The sequence below is a fragment of the Mauremys reevesii genome, linkage group 1 (genome assembly GCF_016161935.1).
Source record: "Mauremys reevesii isolate NIE-2019 linkage group 1, ASM1616193v1, whole genome shotgun sequence".
In the NCBI taxonomy this organism is placed as follows: Eukaryota; Metazoa; Chordata; order Testudines; family Geoemydidae; genus Mauremys; species Mauremys reevesii.
The window spans coordinates 342,309,586-342,333,502 of record NC_052623.1 but is presented as its reverse complement, the minus strand read 5'-3'; the positions used below and the strand labels follow the sequence as shown (position 1 = coordinate 342,333,502).

General features: G+C 39.9%; 1 protein-coding gene across 1 annotated transcript in view; it reads right to left on the bottom strand.

The window, feature by feature from the left end:
* The window catches only part of SEMA3A (semaphorin 3A), a 305,059-nt gene that overhangs the window by 4,580 nt on the left and 276,562 nt on the right, over positions 1 to 23,917 (bottom strand). Inside the window, exons 14-18 of the mRNA XM_039519100.1 lie at positions 22,744 to 22,835; positions 19,770 to 19,811; positions 15,630 to 15,787; positions 11,057 to 11,124; positions 3,835 to 3,977 (exon numbers count right to left, since the gene is read on the bottom strand). Of these exons, the coding sequence (XP_039375034.1) occupies positions 3,835 to 3,977; positions 11,057 to 11,124; positions 15,630 to 15,787; positions 19,770 to 19,811; positions 22,744 to 22,835 (503 nt within the window). The remainder of the gene's footprint in view (positions 1 to 3,834; positions 3,978 to 11,056; positions 11,125 to 15,629; positions 15,788 to 19,769; positions 19,812 to 22,743; positions 22,836 to 23,917) is intronic.

Genomic DNA, 23,917 nt, shown 5'->3' with positions numbered 1-23,917 from the left:
GTTTGTGCTTGCCTTCTTCACAGGGGTGGATTTCACCCTCTCAGGAACGTATCTGACTGGAAAAACCTACAGTGTGGTGAACGCACAAGCAGTGAGTGTTAGGAATCTGCAATATCTTGAAAGGTACTGATGCCTTCAAGAGGGGGTGTCTCCGAAGTGGAAACAAAGAGACAAAGTTCATCTCCTGATCTGAGCTCTTCCAAGGCTCAAGAGGGTTCAAAGCCAGGACGTCTGTTCAGCCCCATCTTGAGCTGGCAATGTCTGCAGTAAGGACTGCAGGAGGAGGGATCTGGGAGGGCACTTTGGTCATTTAGGGCAAGCTATTTGGTGGGAGGGAAGAGACTGTGAAGGTTTCCTGTTGAGAAGCCAGAACAATCTTTTGAGGATTCATGGAATGAGGATAGCCTGGGGTAATAGAAGAGATGAGATATCTTGTTAGAGTGGGCTGAGAGACAGGGAAAGAGGCAAAAAGAACAGGAGTACTTGTGGCACCTTAAAGACTAACAAATTTATTGTAGCATGAGCTTTCGTGAGCTACAGCTCACTTCTTCGGATGCATAGAATGGAACATACAGACAGGAGATATTTATACATACAGAGAACATGAAAAGGTGGAAGTATGCATAACAACAGGAAAAGCCTAATCAATTGAGATGAGCTATCATCAGCAGGAGGAAAAAAAACTTTTTGAAGTGATAATTAAGATGGCCCATAGAAGGTGTGAGGAGAACTTAACATAGGGAAATAGATTCAATTCGTGTAATGACCCAACCATTCCCAGTCTCTGTTTAGGCCAGTGTTAATTGTATCTAATTTGCATATTAATTCGAGTTCAGCAGTTTCTCTTTGGAGTCTGTTTTTGAAGTTTTTTTGTTGCAAAACTGCAAAGGGAAAGAGGCAAGGCTCCATTTGCAAATTAAAACAAAGGCTGGTCTTGTTTAGGTAAAGGGCTGGAATTCAGGTGGATTGTTATCTTCAATAACTCATGGAGGACAGGTGAGGTTTCAGAGGCCTGGAGAAGGGCAAACATAGTATCTAGCTTTAAAAAGGGAAACAAAAAGGACACAGGGAATTATCAACCCTACTCTGATGCCTTGAAAGATTCTGGAACAAATGATTAAATGATCAGATTGCAAGCACCTACAGTATAATAGAGTTAGAAGTAATAGCCAACATGGATTTATCAAGAACAAATCATGCCAAACCCAAGCTGTTTTCCTCCTATGACAGGTTTACTGGCTTAGTAGATAGAGGGCAAGCTATAAACGTGATATATCTTATTGTGGGGTTTTTTTTAGTATGGCTTTTGACACAGTCCCACATAATATTCTCATAAGCAAAGTAGTGAAATGTGGTCTAGATAAAATTACTAAAATGTTGGTAGAAAAACTGCTTAAAAGACCATACTCAAAGGTTAGTTATCAGTGGTTCACTGTCAAATTGCGATTGCATATCTGGAATCCCAGAGGGGTCTGTCCTGGATCTGATACTAGTCAATATTTTCTTTAATGACACGGATAATAGAGTGGAGCACAGGATTATAAAATTTGCAAATGACGACACCAAGCTGGAAGGGGTTGCAAGCACTTTGGAGGGCAACATTGGAGTTCAAAACAACTTTGACAAATTGGATAATTGGTCTAAAATTAAGAAGATGAAATTCAATAATGACAAGTGCAAAGTTCTACACTTTGCAAGGAAAAATTAAATGTACAACTACCAAATGGAGACTAACTGTCTAGGCAGTAGTACCGATTAAAAGAATCTGGGGGTTACAGTGGATCACAAACTGAATGAGTCTGAAGTGTGAAGTTGTGGCAAAAAATGCAAATATCATTTTGGGATGTATTAACCAAAGTGTCATATTTGAGACACAGTAGGTAACTGTCCTGCTCTAGTAGGCATTGGTGAGTCCTCAACTAGAGTACTGTGTCCAGTTCGGAGTGCCACACTTTAAGAAAGATGAGGACAAATTGAGAGAATCCAAAGGAGAGCAATAAAAATGATAAAGGTTTAGAAAACCTGGCCTCTGAGGGAGGTCCAGCTTTATGAACTGCGGGGCCTGATTCGAATACCCGGCAGCGGTCCGGGTCTTCGGCGGCACTTCGGTGGTGGGGGGGTCCTTCACTCGCTCTGGGTCTTCCGCAGCACTGAAGGACCCCCTGCTGCCAAAATGGCTCTGAAGACCCAGAGCGAGTAAAGGACCCCTCATCGCCGAAGTGCCACTGAAGACCTGGACCACCTCCAGGTGAGTAAAAAAAGTTTAAAAGTCGCCTAAGGCGTGGGGCCCGATTCCAGGGAATCGGCCTAAAGCTGGCCCTGCTATGAGGAAAGGGTTAAAAAAAACAGGCATGCTTAGTCTTCAGAAAAGAAGATGAGGGGAACCTCATAACAGTCTTCAAATATGGTAAGGGCTGTTATAAAGGGGATGGTGATCAATTGTTCTTGATATCTACCTAAGGTACCACAAGAAGTAATCAGCTTAAACTGCAGCAAGGGAGATTTAGGTTAGATATTACAAAATAAATTTCTAACTTTAAGGATAGTTAAGCACTGGAATAAGCTTCTAATGAAAGTTGTGGAGTCCCTGTCACCAGAGATTTTAAAGAGCCAGTTAAACAGCCATATATCAGGGATGGTCTAAATATACTTGATCCTGCCTCAGTGCAGGGAGCTGGACTAGATGACCTCTCAAGGTCCCTTCCAGCCCTATATTTCTATGATTCCATATTGCATGCTGTGATGCTGTATGATTGAAACATGACCATTTATATCATTAATATTGCCACTATTTGACAATTGCAACAAATCTGCTACAAAGTATGTCATGTAAGTTATTAATGGACAAGTTACAATCTATCAAATCTATCTAATATGATTATCCCATTTAAATCCATGTAACATCACTGTATCTGAAGTTATGAATATTGACTATATACCTGTATTTCAGAAGTGTTTGCTCTTGGCGTAACACCCACAAGGAAGTTTACATCCAATCTAGCCAGCATATTGTGAATGGACCATTCAAGTTGATGTCCCATTAAAGAACACTTAACTCTCTCATAGAAGAAGCTTGGCTCCACCTGGTGAGCTTTCCAGTGGACACTTTAACCAGAATATTATGGCTGGTCCAAAGAGTCATCAAGCCATGTAAGGACATGTGACTTGCTCATGTGAACTTGGATTCCATTTTGTGCCTGTAATTTTCCACAAACCAAGACTGAGAGCACCTCCTCCACATGGGAGAAGGTATAAAGGATCTGGAAGCATCTCTATTTTGCCTCTTTCCTGCTCTGATCTCTGGACTATGGATTTACACTAAAAGAAGCATATTGACTACGGACTGAGGACCAGAGACCGCACAAGCCAACCTGATCCAAGAACTTTGCAATGATTGTGTGTATATGATTTCTTTGACCATTTTAACGCTCCCCTCTTTGTTTTCTCTTATAATTAAACCTTTAGATATTAGGTATTAAAGGACTGGCAACAGCATGATTATTGGGTAAGATCTGAGTTATTGACCTGGCTATGTGGCTGATCTCTATGTGATGAAATTGGTTTTCAGAAACTACTCATCACAGAGTCCAGTGTCTGGGTGGTGAGACACAGTCTGGAATGCCTAAGAAGATGGCATTTTTTACTTCTTTTTAACCAGTGTGGTGAGATAGAAGTTTACTTTTGCTACTGGCTTGGTATAAGCTCATGATAGAATAACCACCAGTTTGGGGGTGAGTCTGCCCTATTTCTCAGCAGTTTGACCTGAGTCTGGTATTCGCAGCTGTGACTCACTGGGGCATGGTGACACATGTATTTGAGTTCATGCTACCGTACCTCTTCTTTTCGGTCCTCATTTTGCTTCTGGAATTGCCAGTAAACTCGAGCACGCTGAGATTTTGGACTGCACTCCAAGAAAGTGCTGCTGTTCTCTACTCCATAGATAATCTTTTCTTCCAGGCTCTGCCCACTTGGGTTATCTATAAGGCAAGAAAAGATGGAATAAAAGCCAATGCAAAAGAAAATGATCAGCAAAGAAAATCCCAATTGTCATATTTATTTGCTCTTTCGGTAAATAATTTCACTGCTCCATCTTGGAAAGATATTCCAGATTAGTAGATTGGTATAGGTGGCGACAATTAACCTGATCCTCCACAACTGAGCATCTTTCACAGATATTTACATTTGTATCTGGAATAAGAAAGCTTGTTGGGTTTGTGTTAAGAGCTATAGCACTGAACTGCAACATAATCTATGGTGTATAAGGATGCCAACATTTTGTGCCCACTTTGCATGGTGTACATGACTATACGAGTTCCCCAGACAGTGGAGAATCAGACGCTAAGACTGAATTAGAACTGGGTGTAAAACGTACAGCAAACAGCACTTGCACTCTGAAAATCAAGTCCCCTTATGGTGTCTCGAGTAGGCACCCTAAATCAATATCAGTTTGGAAAATCTTGGCTAAAGTTCCTATGTACACAAATATCACTGCATTTTATTTATTTATTTTTTAGTTGAGCCAAATGTAAAAACCTCAGCATTTGAAGTTAAGAAATTTCACTGTGAACATTTTGCATAACCCTCGTTTTTAGACATTAAGAAAAAACATCTAGGTCACGACAAGCATTTTTTATGTCAAATCTTATGTGATGAGAACATTTGGGGTGTAGTTGTAGAATGTCTATAATGATGCCTCTTGGGCTTTATGATCACAATTCTTTGGAGCAAAGTAATAAAACATGAGACTTTTTACAAGTACTAATAATGTGTTTAGATTATATAGCATTGCAGTTTGTTGCAGCTGTTAATGACCAGGAATAATGTTTTTGAGGAAACAATCTTCAGTTAATCATTTCCTCTGGTGGTATAATTTATGGAAATGTAATGAGATGAATAAAACAGACATTATAGGAAAGAGGGGGAGAGAAAGAGAAAAGTTAAATAAATTACTTCCTTCTGTAACAACAATACTCCATGATATCCACCAACTTGCTGGAAATATTACATTGCTATAGGACTTATATAGCATTTGATTCTCCTCCAATACCACAGAGGCAGTAAGGCATCATATTTCAATGCTCCACCTTAGCTCTTTAAAATGTTGTGGATTTAAGCGGCAATAGTACAATCATAATGGAGAATATATGGGGAGAAAGGGATTGATAAGCTATTTAACACCGTTGATCTCATGGGGTTTCCTGTCTTTTTTTGCCATTGTTTGTGGTGGTTTCCATATTACCCTTTTGATCTTTAGTATAGCAAATCTTTAAAGAATCTGATTTTTTTTTAACCAGGGAAGAATGTATAATTAAAAACCTCTGCAGAGCAATCCTATGTTAAGGGTTGTTTGATTTCACAATGTCTTTATCATATTGGCTGTTTTATTTAGCAAACACAGTCTGTTTGAGGAACTGCTGAGCCAAAGGGAAGAAAGAAAACCATGGTCATGGCTTATGTTGATACAGTAATCAAATGTTTTTCCTTAATGACATTCAGCCCTCAAAATCCAAGTGGGGTAGGAGAGGAATTGGTGTCTACCTAACTCTTAGTGATGAAACATCAAATGGTCTATAAACACTAAACAGCTAGAAAGTGTATTGCTTTGCTTTTCTCTGCTGGATTGTGAACCTTTAGAGCAAGCAAGTGGGGTGCTATTTAAATACACGAGTGAGTGAAGCAACTTTTTGGCATCCTCTGGAAACTGCAGCATTATGGAGACTGTCAGATAGGCTTTGAGCTGGAGTGGTGGGGGATCACGATGAGAGAAAGCAAAGAAAGGGAAGGAGTGGGAATATCAAAGGCAGCCAAAAACACTGTTGTAGAGCATTGGGTTGAATCTGAGAGAAGTAGGGAAATGACAGAAATGTCAAGAAAGGGGAGGAATGGGTTAGGGTCAGGTAGTATTGGGATAGACTGAATACAAGAAGGTGGGTGAAATGGTGGAGTAGCCAAGAAAGCAGGATGGAGGCCTAGAAGTGATGGAAAAGCCTGGAGAGAAGCTGGGAAGGAAAATTAAAGGCTGGAAAGGTCAGAGGAGCAGTTAAAAGAATCAGAAGGCTATGGAAGTCATGAAGTTGGCCATGAAATTCAAACCCAAATCCGGTCAGAATGTCGCAATTCCCAGGGTGACTCTAATGACAGGATCGATTTACAATCCTGATAAATTGCCTTTAAATACATTACCTCTGACATAACAGAAGTGCTTAGAATGGGAAACTACTTACACAAAGGAGATTTTTCTGTAGACTGATGCTTCTCTACATAATCATATTCTATGAGGTGCTGTGAGCCCCTGCAACTAGTATGAGGAAAATGCAGATCTTTGTCCCCATTTAATGGCGAATAATAATAAAAAAGAGATTAATGAATCCAATACAGATACCATTGGGGGACTTGTCCTTTAGCTCAAGCAGAAAGGTTCATGCGTTTAGAACTGTGAATCTGGATTCATACCTCAATATTTGACCAAGAGTGACTGGTTACATTGAGCATTAACAACTCCTTTTAATGAAAATGTTTTTTGTAGGTGTTTGGCACTTTTCAATATTTCGCTTACAGTGTTCATGTTCTATTGTGACTCTGAAATCAATTTCTCTATACACCCAAGAGATACGGTTGGTGCATAAGCTATTTGTATCCTGCTCTATGCACATTCAAATGCCTAAAACACTCAGGGCTTGTCTACATTTCCCACTAGATCGACAAACAGCGATCGATCCAGCAGGGGTCAATTTATCGCGTCTAGTCTAGACAGGATAAATCGACCACTAAGTGCTCTCCCGTCGACTCCAGTACTCCACTGGGGTGAGAGGTGCAGGCGGAGTCAACAGGAAAGAGTCAGCTGTCAATTTACTGCAGTGAAGACACCGCGGTAAGTAGATCTAAATACGTCGACTTCAGCTACGTGAATAACGTAGCTGAACTTGCGTAATTTATATCGATCCCCTCCTCCCCCAGTGTAGACCAAGCCTCAGAGGCCTCTTGGTGAAAGTTGCTCTGTATTGTCTTTGAAAAAGGGTAAAAGACTGTCCTTTTAAACACACACAAAAATGTATCTCTTTGTGCAGTTCCCTGGCACAAGGAGGGAGAATGAACCAGTAGTGAATGCACAGGAATTCCTAGAGGTGCGACTGGGTGGAAGGACCACCAGAGCATGCAATTGCCATGCAGAAGAACCCCATTCTGCATCTGATACCCACCAGACTGCCATGTGCAACATGGAAAACAGCTTAGAAGGATTTTCCGTAGGATCAAGTAGCTCAGTTGTACACTGTGTGACACACGTTTCCAGCTGAAATAGTGAGTGCATCTAGTAACATTCCATAGTTTAAATTCAATGTGATTTTGTAATGTGACAACCTAAACGGAGTCAGAATTCAGGTGGGAGAAATTTCACTTTATATCAAACAACTGAAGCTATCCAGTATGTGCATTATTTTGAACTTAGTGTCTTTAAGCTCTAGTGCCTTGTGGAACTAAAGCTGGAGGGCATTGTCAAGACATTGTAACTATTTTTCTCTAAGTTAAAGGTATTTCTAAACACTTCCCGCTTTGGTTTCTCATTGAATTTGACTTCATCAAGGGTATCTTGCCATCAGCCTTTATGTGTCTCCTGTTGATGTATTTGAAAAAGCGTTTATTAATATGACTTTGGATGATTAGAGTAGGTTTTTCCAAATGAAAAATACAGTACCACATGATTGGTTTCTAGTAGGTTGCTAGAACGGAAACTTAGATGGTGTTTGATAATGCCTTAGTTCACCATCTGGTAAAATGCATATCATAAAAAGTTGCAAACTGTTATTGTCCATATAGTCTTGTGGATTGGGGGAAGTGTTGATGTGGTATATCTTGACTCGAGCAAGGCTTTAGATACTGTCTCACATGCCAGTCTCATAAACAAACTAGGGAAATACAACCTAGATGGAGCTATACGGTGGGTGCATAACTGGTTGGAAAACCATTCCAAGAGAGTAATTATCAATGGTTCACAGTCAAGCTGGAAGGGCATATCAAGTGGAGTCTCACAGGGGTTAATTCTGGTTCTGTTCAATATCTTCATCAATGATATAGATACTGGCATAGAGGGTACACTCATAAAGCCTGTGGAGGATATCAAGCTGGGAGGATTCAATTAGGCTTAAATTCAGGTGGAGCTGTACAGAGTGGAGCGCCAGTAAATATTTTCAACCCCCTCTGAAGCTTTTATGGCATGTTAGAGGTGGTTTTGGAGCAGGGTCCGGAAAGTACTCTATTTAAGCCTGGGTTGCAAGAGCTTTGGAGGATAGGATAAACATTCAAAAAGATTTGGAGAAACTGGAGACATGAACTGAAGTAAATAGGTTGAAATTCAATAAGGACAAATGCAAAGTACTACACTTAGGAAGGAACACTCAATTGCAGGCATACAAAATGGGAAGTGACTATCTAGAAAGGAGTATTGCAGAAAGGGATCTAGGGGTCATAGTGGATCAAAAGCTAAATATGAGTCAACAGTGTAACACTCTTGCCAAAAAAAAAGTAAACATAATTCTGGGATGTATTAGCAGGAGTGTTGTAAGCAAGACACAAAAAGTAATTCTTCTGCTTTACTCCATGCTGATATGGCCTCAGCAGGAGTACTGTGTCCAGTCTGGGCACCACATTTCAGGAAAGATGTGGACAAATTGGAGAAAGTCCAGAGAAGAGCAACAACAATGATTAAAGTTCTAGAAAACATGACTTCTGAGAAAAGATTGAAAAAACTCAGTTTGTTCAGTCTGTAGAAGAGAAGACTGAGGGGGGACCTGATAACAGGTTTTAAATACATAAAAGGTTGTTACAAGGAGGAGGGAGAAAAATTGTTCTCACTAACCTCTGAGGATTGGAGAAGAAGCAATGGGATTAAACTGCAGCAATGGAGATTTAGGTTGGACATTAGGAAAAACTTCCTAACTGTTAAGGTAATTAAGCACTGGAATAAATTGCCTTACAAATGTGGTCTTGTGCGCACTAAAGTTTTCCATTGTTTCATTTTGAGTGCAGTTACATTAAAAAAAATTACATTTATAAGATACACTTTCATGATAAAGAGATTTAACTACAATACATGTATGAGGTGAATTGAAAAATACTGTTTCTTTTGTTCCTCTTTTTTACAGTGCAAATATTTGTAATAAAAATAATATAAAGTGAGCATTGTACACTTTGTATTCTGTTTATAATTGAAATCAATATATCTGAAAATGTAGAAAACATCCAAAATTATTTAAATAAATGGTATTCTAATATTAACAGTGAGATTAAAACTGTGATTAATCAAGATTTTTTTAAATCTTATGATTAATCACGATTAATTTTTTTAATCGTTTGACAGCCCTAGAAATAAGCAGTGTTACTGCAATGTAATACAGCAATGTGAACATAGATTAGTTGCTGTTATTATAAGGAGTTGAAGATACGTGGGATCCCAGGTATCTCCCTGTTCAGCCATCTCCACTTTGTATATCCCTGAAGTCTATTAATTGGTTTAACTAACACCAGCATCACTTATGTCACAAACCAACAGTGGTCAATTTTCTCCAGCAGAGGGAAGTATCGTCTAAGTGTTCTTTTTCAGGTAGAGCAAAAGTAAAGTTCTCATTCTCCGAATGAGAATGCTGTGAAGCGTGTGGCAGAAAATTGGGTACCTGTTGGAAGACAGGTTTGTCTTCTGACATATAACCAGTTACTAAAACAAAAATCTGACCCCAGCAGAGGGAGGAGATTGGGGTAGACATATCTGGGGGATGGGGTTAGGGACTGGAGTTAGGTGGGTCAAAGGGAATGGAGGATGAGCCACAAAATTGAACTGCTGGGTGAGGTTGGTGCTTTTCTGTCCCACTGCCCCTCCACTATGTGCTAGCACCCCCTGGTGGCCAGGCTGGGCCCTTTGCCCCTGGGCCAGCCCAGCCCTACCCACACTGTTATGAAGAGATGGTGGTGGATTTGGGCTGCTGGGTGGGGACTACACAGGCTACAGTGAAAAAGGCCTGGCAGTGGTAACACTGTTCCCCAGGTCACTATGGCTCCCTCCCCAGAGTCCGCACTCCCAGAGCCAGCTCCTTGGCATCCTCCCTTCCCCCCACAGTACTCCCAGAGCCAGAGCTCCTTGGTTTCCCGTGACCCCCCCAGGCAGCATGGAGAGAGCCCTGGAGAGGCAGAATCACCCCCATGGGCTGGCAGCATTATCAGCCTGAGTTCTAGCACTGCTGCCATCGTCTATGGCAGGGGTCGGCAACCTTCGGCATGCGGCCTATTGGGTTAATCCGCTGGTGGGCCATGAGACATTTTGTTTATGTTGACCATTCAGAGGCACGCCCCCCCACAGCTCCCAGTGGCCGTGGTTCACTGTTCCCGGCCAATGGGAGCTGCAGGAAGTGGCAGCCAGCATGTCCCAGTTGGGAGACAAAATTATACCAAACGTGTTAGGATGGGGAGGAGGGAGGGATTTGCCCATCTCTGTCTCCCCCTTGTGGTGCCTGTACAACCAGGAACAAAATAGAGGGATAAAAAAGTATAGAAATCTTATCCCATTTAAAATTAGACCAGTCTGTTTATATTACAGGAAACAATCCTTGTCCCAAGAATGAACTAGATGATGTAACAGTTCTTTCCCACTACAAGCATATACAATTCTGTGCCAATATGTTTAGTTACATCACTATATATAGCAGTGAGTTATGGTGTCACCTCTATGTAAAGCAACAGGTACACTGATGATAGCAATGATGATGGCCAATATGATAATTTCCCATACAACATGTAAAGCTTATTCCTATGTTACAATGTCAGGTGCATCAGAAACTTTAAAAAAGTTTGAATGTGTTATTAGCTTGCAAATAAGAGTATACTGAATCCTTGATCTGATTCTTACAGGCAATCAAAATTAGCTTAATGACCAAAGGCAAGTTAACTTTTCATGAGTGGGCAATATAGTTTCACTCCTGTTTCATATTTTTGCTTCCCACGGCAATCATGTACAGTCTGAACATGACATGACTGCGGGTTGTACTGAAACAGAATATCTATTACTTACCATGATGCTGCAGGTCAGAACAGTGAGTGAGAGGATCTCCATTTCGGATATCTTGTCGTCTAGTACGCCTAAGAAAATCACATCAGAAAATGTTATTCAGTTTCTCAAAGATGAAATGAAGTATTTGTGCTAGATAAGCCAAAAAAGAAGGGCACTGTTATTTACTGTTATATGGGGCATGCAACATCACCTAGAACACAGCAGGGTAAGGGAAATCATACTTCACTGCATTCTATAGCATTGTAGATAAACTTCTTCATGCTTCCAAATTAAGGCTTCAGTCATTGATAAATGCATGTGAATGTATAGTAATCCCTCCTAAAAATACGGATTATGAGTAAATTCATCGGTCTTTTGAAATGTATATTAATAAGAGTCCAACATGCACAAAAAGTGCAGCCTATTCAATGTTTATTGAAAATACAAGGAATTTAAAATGGCATCATTTTGCCTACAAAGTGAGATTACATTAAATAGCCTAGCTTTGTCATTAGATTCATTTAGATTATAGGCAAGAGGCTTATTTGGCAAACTACAATGTTACTGCTAGGGCTTAATATATTTAGAGATGGATAGAATAATGTTTATCTCAACTTTCTTCTGGTTTGACCACAACCTTGGATCTAAATCCATATGCAAGTTTTTGCAAGTGGCTTTCATCTTTAGTATGGGCTGAATTAAAATTCTGATTCGGAACATCCTTGAAAAATGATCTATTCGAAGTCCAGATCTAAATTGTGTAGCTTGAGTCCCTCTCTAGTTCTTATCACAGTCCCATTTAATATAACTTTACATTCTCCTCCAATTTGCTCTCCATCTCTTCTCTTTGACAAAGCATTGATCTGTTTGAAAAATGTTGTGTTTTACAGAAAAAACAAAACATATTTTTCTATACAGTTCTCTTTGGTTTGCATTTGTTGTGCTTGCTTTGTCTGTTTCTTTTCTTACCTAAACAGCTGTGATACAAAACCCAATTCAGTACATGAAAAGGAGTTTTATTTAAAAAAGAAGAAAAGAACTGGGCAAACAAAGATGTGTTTTGAGAACAAGCACTTTACTTGGGGAATAGGAGAAAACCAGAGAGATTGCAAAGTCAGGAGAGAGCAAAAAGGATTAGGTGGCCGAACAATATTGAGATGTCAGATTATGGCAACTATTGACACACACACAAAAGTGAAGTATCCTTGTAAGAGCCACACTTGATCTCACCCTTCAGTCACAATGGTACAAATTAAGCAAATATAATGGTTTCTGCAATACAGAGATAATCTCTTACGCTTCCCATTGTTAGAGTGAAAATCAGTTGGAACACAATTCATTAACAGCCCCAGAACTGATGGGGGAGGCATGCAGTGGGTCCTCCATTTGGGGTTATCAGCTGTGGAATTTGATTCTGGATCTGGGTGGGAATTTTTTGACAATCTCTATGAAAAAATGCTGATTTGTTGAAATCAAAATTGTTTGTTAGAAGAAGGCAAATTCCACAAAATTCCCATTTTGGGAAAAAAAGCACCTAAATATCATTTTCAAAAGTGATTTAGTCAGAGAGGAGCCTAAGTTTCATTTATTTTTGAAAATGGGACTTATGAGCTATTGAACATTTCACCCAGCACTTATATAACTCTCTTCATCCATAGATTTCATGGTGCATCTCCTCACTATCTCCCGCTGTGGGCATATCCAGTTTTCACAATGCCCTGAATGGACAGTCTCTTGGGTATGCTGCATAGCTTAACAAACTATGGCCAAAGGGAGAAATGGGCTGGAAAATGGTTTTCCCATCCCATAATTCTTTTTTTTTTCAGAAACGGGAATTTTGTGGAAATTGCCCTCTTCTCACAGTTTTGATTTCAACAAATCATTTTTTTCTTGGAGAGATTGTCAAAAAATTCACATCCAGATCCAGAATCAAATTCCACAGCTGATACCCGTTAAGTCCCATTTTCAAATGTGATTTTTAGGCACTGAGGAGACTAAGTTTTAATTTATTTCTGAAAATGGGATTTATGTGGTTTTGAACACTTCACCTTGAGTGCATGAATCCCACTGAAAGTCAGTGGGACTTACATGCCTTAGACACTTCTATCAGAGGGGTAGCCGTGTTAGTCTGGATCTGTAAAAGCAGCAAAGAGTCTTGTGGCACCTTATAGACTAACAGACGTTTTGGAGCATGAGCTTTCGTGGGTGAATACCCACTTCGTCGGATGCATGTAGTGGAAAAAAGTGTGGCTCTTACAAGGATACTTCACTTTTGTGTGTGTGTCAATAGATGCCATAATCTGACATCTCAATATTGTTCAGCCACCTAATCCTTTTTGCTCTCTCTTGATTTTGCAATCCCTCTGGTTTTCTCCTATTCCCCAAGTAAACACTTCTGTCTACCACTATAATGACACAACAAGATGCATGAAAACATTTTAATAGAAGGCACCCTTCTGGGTTCAGGTGGATGTTTTAAAGATACACTTCATCTCTCTCACCCATTCCAGTGCTGGGCGTTTGCACTGTATTTTCCCCATGGAAAGCTAGTTGCAATACGGGTGACTCAGAACCACACCCAGGCCCAAATGAGCTGCAAATGCAATTTTTGTCACTCGCTTCATAAATTCCACAGGCCAACTTATTTATAGAATTCTATTTGTAGGAATTAGGCCTAATTAGACTCCCATTAATGTCAATGGATTTTGGATCAAGCATTTAGTTAGGATATCAAGCAAATGTCACACATTTCAGCATTAAGCCAGCATGGTGATCTATGAAACATGAGCTCCAAAGCATCTGCACAAGGCTGAGTCAAATGGTCACACTATAGGCTTTCTAAACTGTCATTTAGGCTCCTTAAAGATACACTGAATGGGAAATATATAAAAGACAGACAGATAAAGAAAATGACTATAAGCAAATCATCTCTACCCATGCACCAAGCCACAGCATTCCCAACACTTTTGGAATCTGGACTTGTAGAGATGCATTAGTGGGAGGCCATGACATTTGAGTTCATTCCAGGAATGCTCATTTTGTGACTGGTGTATTTAGTTTATCTTCTTTACCTCCCCCGGGAAGAATTATTTTGCCTCAAATTATTTCAATATTCTGGTGCAAAAATAAGACTGCATGCTTCTCCCCCCCACCCCCACAAGGGTTTGCTTAGGCTACACTGAGGTACAAAGCTTGACATTTCAATCCTCTCCAGCTGAAATATCCGTGGAGGAAACTCTCCCTACTGTCCCTTATATTATCTCATTCCTTCCAGCAGCCAGCCAGCCAACCAACACCCCACCACCCGGAGTTAAATACATTTTGGAAGCATGAAATTCCTAACTGAAGTATTTGTAAACTTTAGCTTCAGAATGAAGTTTGCCTCTTCTGTACATAAATGCTTGGATCTCTCATGTCTCCTTTGGTGTAAGACACCTATGGCATATTCCCTTTTACATTATCACCATCTGAGCACATTTTTTTTTGCAATAATTTGTCTAAAATACTGATAGTTAGAAGGTGATGATATGCTGACCATGGGCCAAATTCTGATCTGATTTGCAACAATGTTTATCAATTAAGTTATTCCAGATTTACACCCGAGTAATTAAGTATCAGGAGGTAGCCGTGTTAGTCTGTATCCACAAAAACAACAAGGAGTCCAGTGGCACCTTAAAGACTAACAGATTTATTTGGGCATAAGCTTTTGTGGGTAAAAAACCTCACTTCTTCAGATGCATGGAATCTGAAGAAGTGAGGTTTTTTTTAACCCACGAAAGCTTATGCCCAAATAAATCTGTTAGTCTTTAAGATGCCACCAGACTCCTTGTTGTTTATACCTGAGTAACTGACAGCAGATTATAGACCCGGGCCCAAAGTCAATTCTTAATAGCGATAGACTTAAAATTTATTTGGAGGCTGAAAATGCATGTTTTAAAAACGTTAAGCCAAACAGCTACTCCACAGTACTTAGAAACAATATGAATTTTTATTTTTCATGTACAGGGACTGATACTTCTTCACGATGCATCTCGTGTAATCATTTACATCCATGCAAAGTGAGTGTAAAATGCTGTCAGATCAGAATGTCTACACCATTTTTTCACAAGTTGCAGAACAACAGAAAATAAGGTGGTATCAATCTGTCAGTTTTCATTAAGCCCCAAATGCTTTCTCATTCAGTTAGCATCACAACAACTTTTGAAAGTGTAGGGCAATGATGTTACAGTTATTAAATACCTGTATTCATAAGTGTGTAATGATTGCAGGACTGAGCTCTCGATGAATTTTCTCTCCATTTTTTTATTGTTGACATTTCTCATTGTATAAGACAGCAGATTTCCATTTCAGAGATGGCACCGTTCTGAATGTTTGTTTGTTTTTTATCATGGACTTTCCAAGCCATCCCCAAAAGTAGCCATGTTAACTTACCAAGACTTGATATTGCTTGTAACTTTCACAAATATGTTTTCTTTGAAATAGAAAGGGCTCCAGTTAACCATCCCATGAAAAACCTCAAAACCCCACAGGTCACCTTTCAGATCATCAATTAAGGTAAGTAGTATATAATGCAGACATCTGCAACTGTCCCTACCTTTTAGCAGTGGGGAAGTAACGCGAGCACGAAGAGCCGTCCCAAGCACAGTAAGGGTCTCTAGCAAGGCAGCACTCAGCACATGCTTTTCCGTACACATCGCAGCGGTGCAAAGGAAGCTGTGAAACTCCAGCAGCTGAGCCAATGTAGAGTTGTTGCTGTGAAATAAGTGCAAGTTGGCAAATAATCAGGTTTCACTAGAAAGACTGGGGCGCTACTATATATAAGCAATGTGGCATGTACCTTACTGCATATAGCATGTAACAATGAATTCAAGGATGTATATTGAAAAATCAACGTCCAAACTGTAATAGGTTTCAAGTACACCAATGTACCCATTTTTGATTAGTCAAAAGTGATTTCTAAGAAATCTCCCTAGAATGAGAGGCTCTGAACTGAACAGAAGCACAGAGAGTCATAGGAAATATAAAATAAATTAACTAAGACCAAAAGAAAGTTGCTTAAAGATTGTACTTCTTATGGGACAGTTCAGAATGTTCAATCAGTTAAGTATAATATGTGGTTTAGGAATCCTATAATCAAGAGGGTTTCCAAATCACTCTACTTGCTTCTCTTTAAAGCAATGTATTTAGAATCCAGTTGTTGACCATTATGCTGGACGCTAATAATAAATAATTCCAGCCAATATGAAACTCAGAAAATGGTAATGGATTCATCCCCATGAATGGCCTGACGCTGCACCCTCACAAGACAATTTGTGTTTAATACATCAGCTGATTATCAGATCAAATTACAGCGAGAGAAGTTGTCCATTGAAGAGATCTTTTCAAACTGCTGAAACAACAGCACTATAGGGAAGATCTGCCGGTTAAGGGAAGGTCAAAATACGTGCCAGTGGTCTCCATTTGCCATCTCTGACCACACATTCATGTCTGAGATACAACTGTTTTTCCTATGGTTTGGAATAACAGATGTAAAATGCATCCCTGTACAGCAAGCCAGCACAAAGCTGGAAAAGTGGGGCATAGGTTTTGTATGGCTCTTCAGCACAGGACTGAATGTTATCCAGTATGAAAATATGCAAGAGCAGGAAGAGTGAGAACTGAATAAGATATGGTACTGCACACATGTATGCAAATAGATTGTAAGTTCTTTTTGAAGATTTAAGGCATTGTCTCTCTCTCTCCCCTCCCCTCCCCACCTTGAATGGAAATGTGGGTGGTGGGAACACATACATTCTTTGTTCCAGACAAAAAGTTTGTCGGTATCTACCCGTGATCTCCTTGCCCCATCCCACCCATGGCTTCTGTGAGCATAGGGGTTCATAAAACCCATAAATCTGAGCCGAAGAGGTAGAAGGGGTGAGGGCTTGCACCACAAAATGCTGCTTCCAGCTCCCCTACTCTGTTCTGTGGGTATTCGTAGCAGCAGGTGGGGAGGGGGATAGGTATGGGAGTACAAGGGATTTTCTGTGGCCTGTTCCTCCTCCCAAACTCAGGGGGCAATGAGGAGAAAGTTATTGTAGATTGAATCTGGGTAACTTTTCAGGTTTTTCCTTTGTACTGTGAAGCCCCATCTGAGGGAATTTCTGGGGGAAGTGCTGGCTCCTGCAGTAACAGTGCTTTTAAGGCACTGCAGGGAGTCGGGGGGAGGGGGGGCAAGGGGCTCTGCTCAGATGGCCTGCTCCTGTTGCTGATCCATCAAGAACAGTGCAGATCTCAGGGATCAGTGGATTTAGGGGATGGAACACACATGAGAGCCTTAGTGATGAACTTAAAATCTAACCTCTGTGAGCTAGAGAGGGACAGGGGGCACATCAAGGCTCACTCTGAATGCATTGTAAAGGGCTGATTAAGGGGTAAAATTCACCCCAGTGCAGAGGGCCAGCCAGCACTAGGCCTTAGCTAGACACCTAGTGGGGAATGCCAATTGAGTTGGCAAGACTGCCAGAGAGGTAGCAATGGTAAAGTTTGAAGTACCAGTAGATGGGACCCACAGACCTAGTAAAGTATGCAAGAGTAAGCAGAAAGGTCTGTACACAGGGTTGTCTGAATCACATCAACACACTCCTAGTTTATATATATAGTGATGATTGCACTGAAACTATGGATAAAGCATGCTGATTTTGTTTACATTTACACTTTTGCACTGTGCAGTGCCTAGAACAGGGGTGGGCAAACTTTTTGGCCCAAGGGCCACATCTGGGAATAGAAATTGTATGGCAGGCCATGAATGCTCACAAAATTGGGGTTGGGACGCAGGGGGGTGAGAGCTCCAGCTGGGGATGAGGAGTTTGGGGTGTAGGAGAGCGCACTGGGCTGGGATCGAGGGGTTTGGAGGGCAGGAGGGGGATCAGGGCTGGGGCAGGGGGTTGGGGCATGGGGAAAGGTTCAGTGGTGCAGGCTCCAGGCAGCACTTACCTCAAGCAGGTCCTGGAAGCAGCAGCATGTCCCTTCTTCAGCTCCTATGCGGAGGTGTGGCCAGGTGGCTCTGCACACTGCCCCTTCTGCAGGCACCGCCCCTGCAGCTCCCATTGATGGCAGTTCCTGGCCAATGGGAGCTGCAGCGGTGGTGCTTGGGGCAGGGGCAGCGTGCAGAGTGGACCCCTGGGCTGCCCCTATGTGTAGGAGCCAGAGGGAGGCCATGCCGCTGCTTCCAGGAGCCACGTGGAGCTGCCCCCATCTCTGCTCCCCGGATGGAGGGCCGGAGAGGGGGCAAGCCCCAGACCCTGCTCCCCAGCGGGAGCTCAAGGGCTGTATTTAAATGGCTGACAGGCCAATTATGGTCCACGGGCCATAGTTTGCCCACCCCGGCCTAGAATTATTATGCTATTATGATGTTTATGTGAAACCCCACAACTTAAACACAATGAGTAATGTGTTTGAGATGTAAAACCTAGAATATCTTTTAATCATAAATATAGTGTTGAAGCATGTTGCCAAATACTTCTTCGATACAAAGTCTCTGTGCCAAAAGCTTGTCATGCTGAGTCATGAGTCTGTCATTTTTAATCCAAGTCTGGCTGATATTTCAAAAGCTTAATTTTGCCTGAATAACTCATACGGTGCTCTTTCCAGTTTTAGACAATATTAATATTGTAATTTGTTTTCTAATGACTTGGGGGAAATTGTAATCCCTTCTAAGTAAATAAAGATGCTTTGAAGAAGAAGTTATACTAAAATGCACAGTACAATCGGCTGTCTTAAAAGAATGTACTTGTAAAACTAATCTAAAGCAGAGCATTTTGGTATGATGTGAACATATACACCCCTTGACAGGCTTGTTTGTAAATGGTACATTCTTTTAAGCCACCGTTTTTGTTGGTTTGGGAGATATGTCAGGGAAGTGGCCCCAAACCACTTTGCTTTGTGTCAAATACTGCACATTTTCAGGCAGGTTTCCAATATACAATGGATTCCTAGTTGCATTTTCACCATTTGAAATGGAGAGTTGAGCTTTGTTCATTAGAAAATACAATTTAGCCCTTTGAACGGTGCCCTCACAAGGCCAATGCACCACTTAAGACCTATTTCAACATGGCATAGGTCTCAATGTGACTCTTCCCTGAGAGGTGTTGTACACCATTATTAAACCTGCAACAACTTACTATCAGCTATTACTACCAGAACTTCAATGGGAATACTCATGTTAGTAAGCAAGATACTCGTTCGTATTTTCAGAATCAGGCTCAAAGTCAGCAAAACTGGGAAAAATCACCTCTCTATTTTTATATATCTATAATATAAGATATTATAAAGAATACTGGGGGTGACTGTGCTTCCACTTAAATCAATGAAGGGTTTTGCCACTAACTTCACAAGAAACAGCACTGGGTCCATATGTGTAAAGGGCCAAATTCAGACATGTTGTGAGTGAGTGCAATGTCTCTAAACTCAATAGCTTCTCAGTCACTGGAGCATTTGGTAATGTGGAATTTTTTCTACAAGCAGCTGGTTAGTTAGTGTTTAGTTTACACCTTGCCAGTAAAGCACAAAACTAACTTTTTCCTTTCTCCACTGCCTGACACATTTTCCTTGAGAAACTGCTAATGTTTATGTAAAGGGATGGGATGTTGCTGGTATAATTAATATGCCTCTCCTAAGTGCCAAGTTACTGTCTCTGAAATATACAAGCCAATAAATATTTTAAAAAGTGATTTAAAGCTTGTGCATACAGTACCTGCTTTGTGGAAATCTTCATGGCAGAAATAACAGTGGGTTCCTAAAAAAACATTAAAACGGGTTAAAGCATAAAACGTGTTTTTTATAAACATGAAACTAGTGCTAGAGGGTCATCTACCAGCTAAGAAACTCTTTGGATCCTTTGATGGCATTTCTTGCTGACTATTAAAATGAAATGTTTTTATTGTTATAGGTGAATTAGAATGCATATGCATTTGTGCCTGTGCATGTCTAAATTCAACATCACAATTTATCAATCATTTCTCATACTTCATTATTCCAGAGTTATTGGTTTTGTTGTTTGTTTCACTTTTTGAAATTTATTTCTGCTCATACTGTTAATTTAAATTTACAGGAATGTATCAACCTAGCACGCACAGAGAAAAGCTTCAGAATAAATATTAATATGATAAGGTGCAGGTGATGGAACCCAAATGATCTCTTGATCATTACCTGTTAGGTTCACTTCCTCTGGGACACCTGGCACTGGCCACTGTTGGCAGACAGGATACTGAGCTGGATGGACCTTTGGTCTGACCCAGTATGGCCGTTCTTATGTAAATAAACCAATTACTTTAATAATACCTAGATGAAGACCCCAGTCCTGTAAACACTTATTCATGTGACTAGCTCTCCTCACATCAGTAGTCCTATTGACTGTATTGGGATTGCTCATGCTTATGTTTATGGAATGTGGAGCTCATACTGGTAGTAAATTTTTATATGCTGAAGTATTTAATCAATATAATGGGCAAATTCTGCTCACCTTACTAAGGCACTGACTTCTATGGAACATTATGCCTGAGTAAAGTTAGCAGATTTTGGACCAATACATAGTTTTCTATATAAATTATTGTAGCTTTACAATCACATTAATAAAATAATGGATTTAGTCTTGATCCTAAAGGGTTTTTTGTTTTATTTTACATTGGTAGGGTAGTCCCAGTAACTTCAGTGGGATTAGTTATGTAAGTAAAAGGTACAGGACTGAGCCCTTAATGAGTAATTCTAACACAGTTTAAGTTTCAGTGCAGTGTAAAACCTTATTACATGTAATGCAAAAGAGTACTACTAACTGACCCTATGCATCATGTTTTTAGCAAGGTATATTAATATAGTTCACATTAAGCTTTCAACCTGCTGATCCTGGGAGAATTTGATATGGCTGAGTGGATGCTAAGCATGTGGACTCCTTTACAAATGGGTTAATAGACCTGGTATTAGAAAGCATCAATTACGAGTTACATTTGAATGAAAATTGAACTCATTTGCTTGTTTGCTCAGCTGTTCTGGGGAATATTTCACAATTCGGGTTAAAAAAGGCATTTGTTATCAAGGTAACAGATCTGGAAAGTTTTCGGTTTGGTGGATTTATAAATGAAAACCATTGTATTCATCATACTGTGACTCAAACAGGGAAATACATTCTTTATGACACAGAGGTAGCCTCTTCTGTAGCCAGTAAAAACTCAGATATGGTAGGTTCTGTTTAAAATTTATTGCAAAATTTCTATTCAACGATCTAATTCTTGTTTACTTCAAGGCCTCCTTACATATTAAACTAAGGAGGCTTTAATGTAAATGAGAATCAGGCCCAAACTATTTTTCTATAATACAAAAGATGCACCAGTAAATTTAAAACCCAAATCCTAATTTGCCATTAAGTGTAGTGCTGCTGCAAATCCAGTGTGGAAAATAACATCGATTCAGTTTTTCCTAATTTACTCTCCTATTTCTTTGATCTCTTGGCACTTCTGCTTTATTTAAGGAAGAAACTCCTATGCTATCAAAGTTGCCAGATTACCCTGCGGAGTACAGTACATAATAATCTTGCTACATGTTAAAGAGAGAAAAGCCAGAAGCCACAAATTACACTTCTCATTTTCCCTTCATAGCTTCTAATTTACATTTGTGTTAAAAAACCCCAAAACAACAAAACACCCAAACCCACAAAAAATGAAACACAGCCTGACAATGATCAATATCTGGGCGGTGATTCTTGTGCAAACTTTGCCTGTGAAGCATAGAATGCAGAAAGTAAACATTTCTATAAGACCTGCCCAAATATGTTGTGTCTTCTGTCAAACCAAAGATATAGAGATGGCAACACAGGATGAAGAGAAGAATAATTCAGGAAACTCAAATGTTTTATTGCAGCACAGAAAACATGGAACATCCCCAGGGATCTATCTGACATGATTCAGAAAAAAGTTTGATTTATTTGGGCTAAATTTTCAGAAGTGACTAGTGGATGCTTCACTTGGGGTAGAATGGGGGGCAGCTCGCAGTACTTTAAAGGGACTTGATTTTCATAAAATGCTGAGCTCCCATACTCTTAAAATCAGGCCTTTTTAAGCTATCTTACATCAGGCATCTAACAATGGAGACACCCAAAGTCACTTCTGAAAATTTAGGCCCTCTGTTCCTTTTGGTTTTGAAGGCAACCATAAATGGTACCAGACTTAAAAAAAAAAAACAATTCTGGAGGCTAACATTTTGCCTAAGAGAGGTAAAGTGTATATTTCATGTGTATTTGTTATGTTTTCACTGAGGTGTCATGGAAGCTCAAGCAATAAGACTGAAGAATCTCCTCTTACCCTGATAATCTGAATTGTTTCTAATAGCCACATATGCAGTTATTATTTTGTCTAACCTTCTGGGAGAGGATGGGTGGGGAGATTCCAGAAAATACACATTTTTTAACTGTAACTGACAATCACTCAAAGATTTAGTGATTCTAATTTACCATTGAAACAGCACAACAAAAATCAGGAATGTTATTTCTTTTATCATTAACCTCCAACTAGCATTGGAAGTGTCAAGGTTTATTTTGACTAGTGTCTGGGTGTATAATGGACAAGCTAATTAGAAGAGTATGCCAGGCTACTCCTTGGCTATCCTGCAACAAGTTCAGCTTGCAGCTGTCCACAGAAAAATCTACAACCTGACACTTGAAATTCAGCAGCACTTACCCGAAAGACTGCCATTTCTTCCAGCAAGACTTCTTCTAAATCATGCCAAGTCTCCTTAGGAATTGAAACCACTTTAAGAACCGTCCCAATATCTTTAAAAGAAAAAAAATGTTATCAGGTGCTTAATAAGTAGACTCAATTTAAGGGCAACCAGAATTTCTTGATCTCTTGCAATATGTAATTATTTCCATACAAGGGTCCTGACACTACATATTGCTGAGAACTGACTCCACACAATACCCACTGACATTTGAAATGAACTAGCAGGGTTTTGAATTTCCATAAGGCATTGTTCTGAAATGTCTTAATTGTGGAAGTTCAACAGAAAAATGATTCATTACTCTGCTTCAGCTGTTAAAGAATGAACAGGACAGCACAATATTATTAGATTGGTGTCATGAAATGTCAGCTGCCTCAGAGGTATTATTATAGATGGGAATGTGCTAAATTTACTCAGCCACATTTTATTAGCCATTCTGAAGTAGGAAGTTTTTCATACTTGTTTTAAAATACACGTGCAGATGTTATTAGAAGGCTCATTGTGGACACAAGGACAGCTGGAAGAATGTTGTCAAACTGATGAAGCTGTCAGTTCTTTTAAGTACATGATGTCCTGGTGTCAAGCAAAAGTTCTAAGACTTATATGTCCCTAAAGACATCTGTATTTCTATTAAGTGATGAATGGCATTAGCCTTGTTTCAGGATAAAACAACAATAGCCCTGTACAACTTGTATCTTTTAATTAGAGATAAGTTTGCACAAGGGCTCGATTCAACACCCATTTAGGTTACTGAGAGTTTTCTCACTGACGTTAATGTGAGCAGGTCCAGGTCTCAAAACTCCAGCACTAAACACCCCCTCAAAGATGTAATGAAGTCTGGCTTTGGAACTGAACTTTCTAACTTATGACCATCTCTCTATTTAAACTTTAAAGCATATATCTGTGCTTCATTTTGCATAAACCAACTTTTTTTAAACAGTTGCAATTTTGCCAGCTTAATCCGAAACCTAGCATTTCTGGTTTGTCAAAGATTACCAAACACTTTCAGCAGTAACAAGAAATGTGTGTATAATTTAATGTTTGAGGTCTTCTAAGCATGATGCAATACAATCACATTGTAGAAAGCTAAAAGTATTCACCCTCTGAAAATCAAGCCCCTTTAGGGTGTCTCAA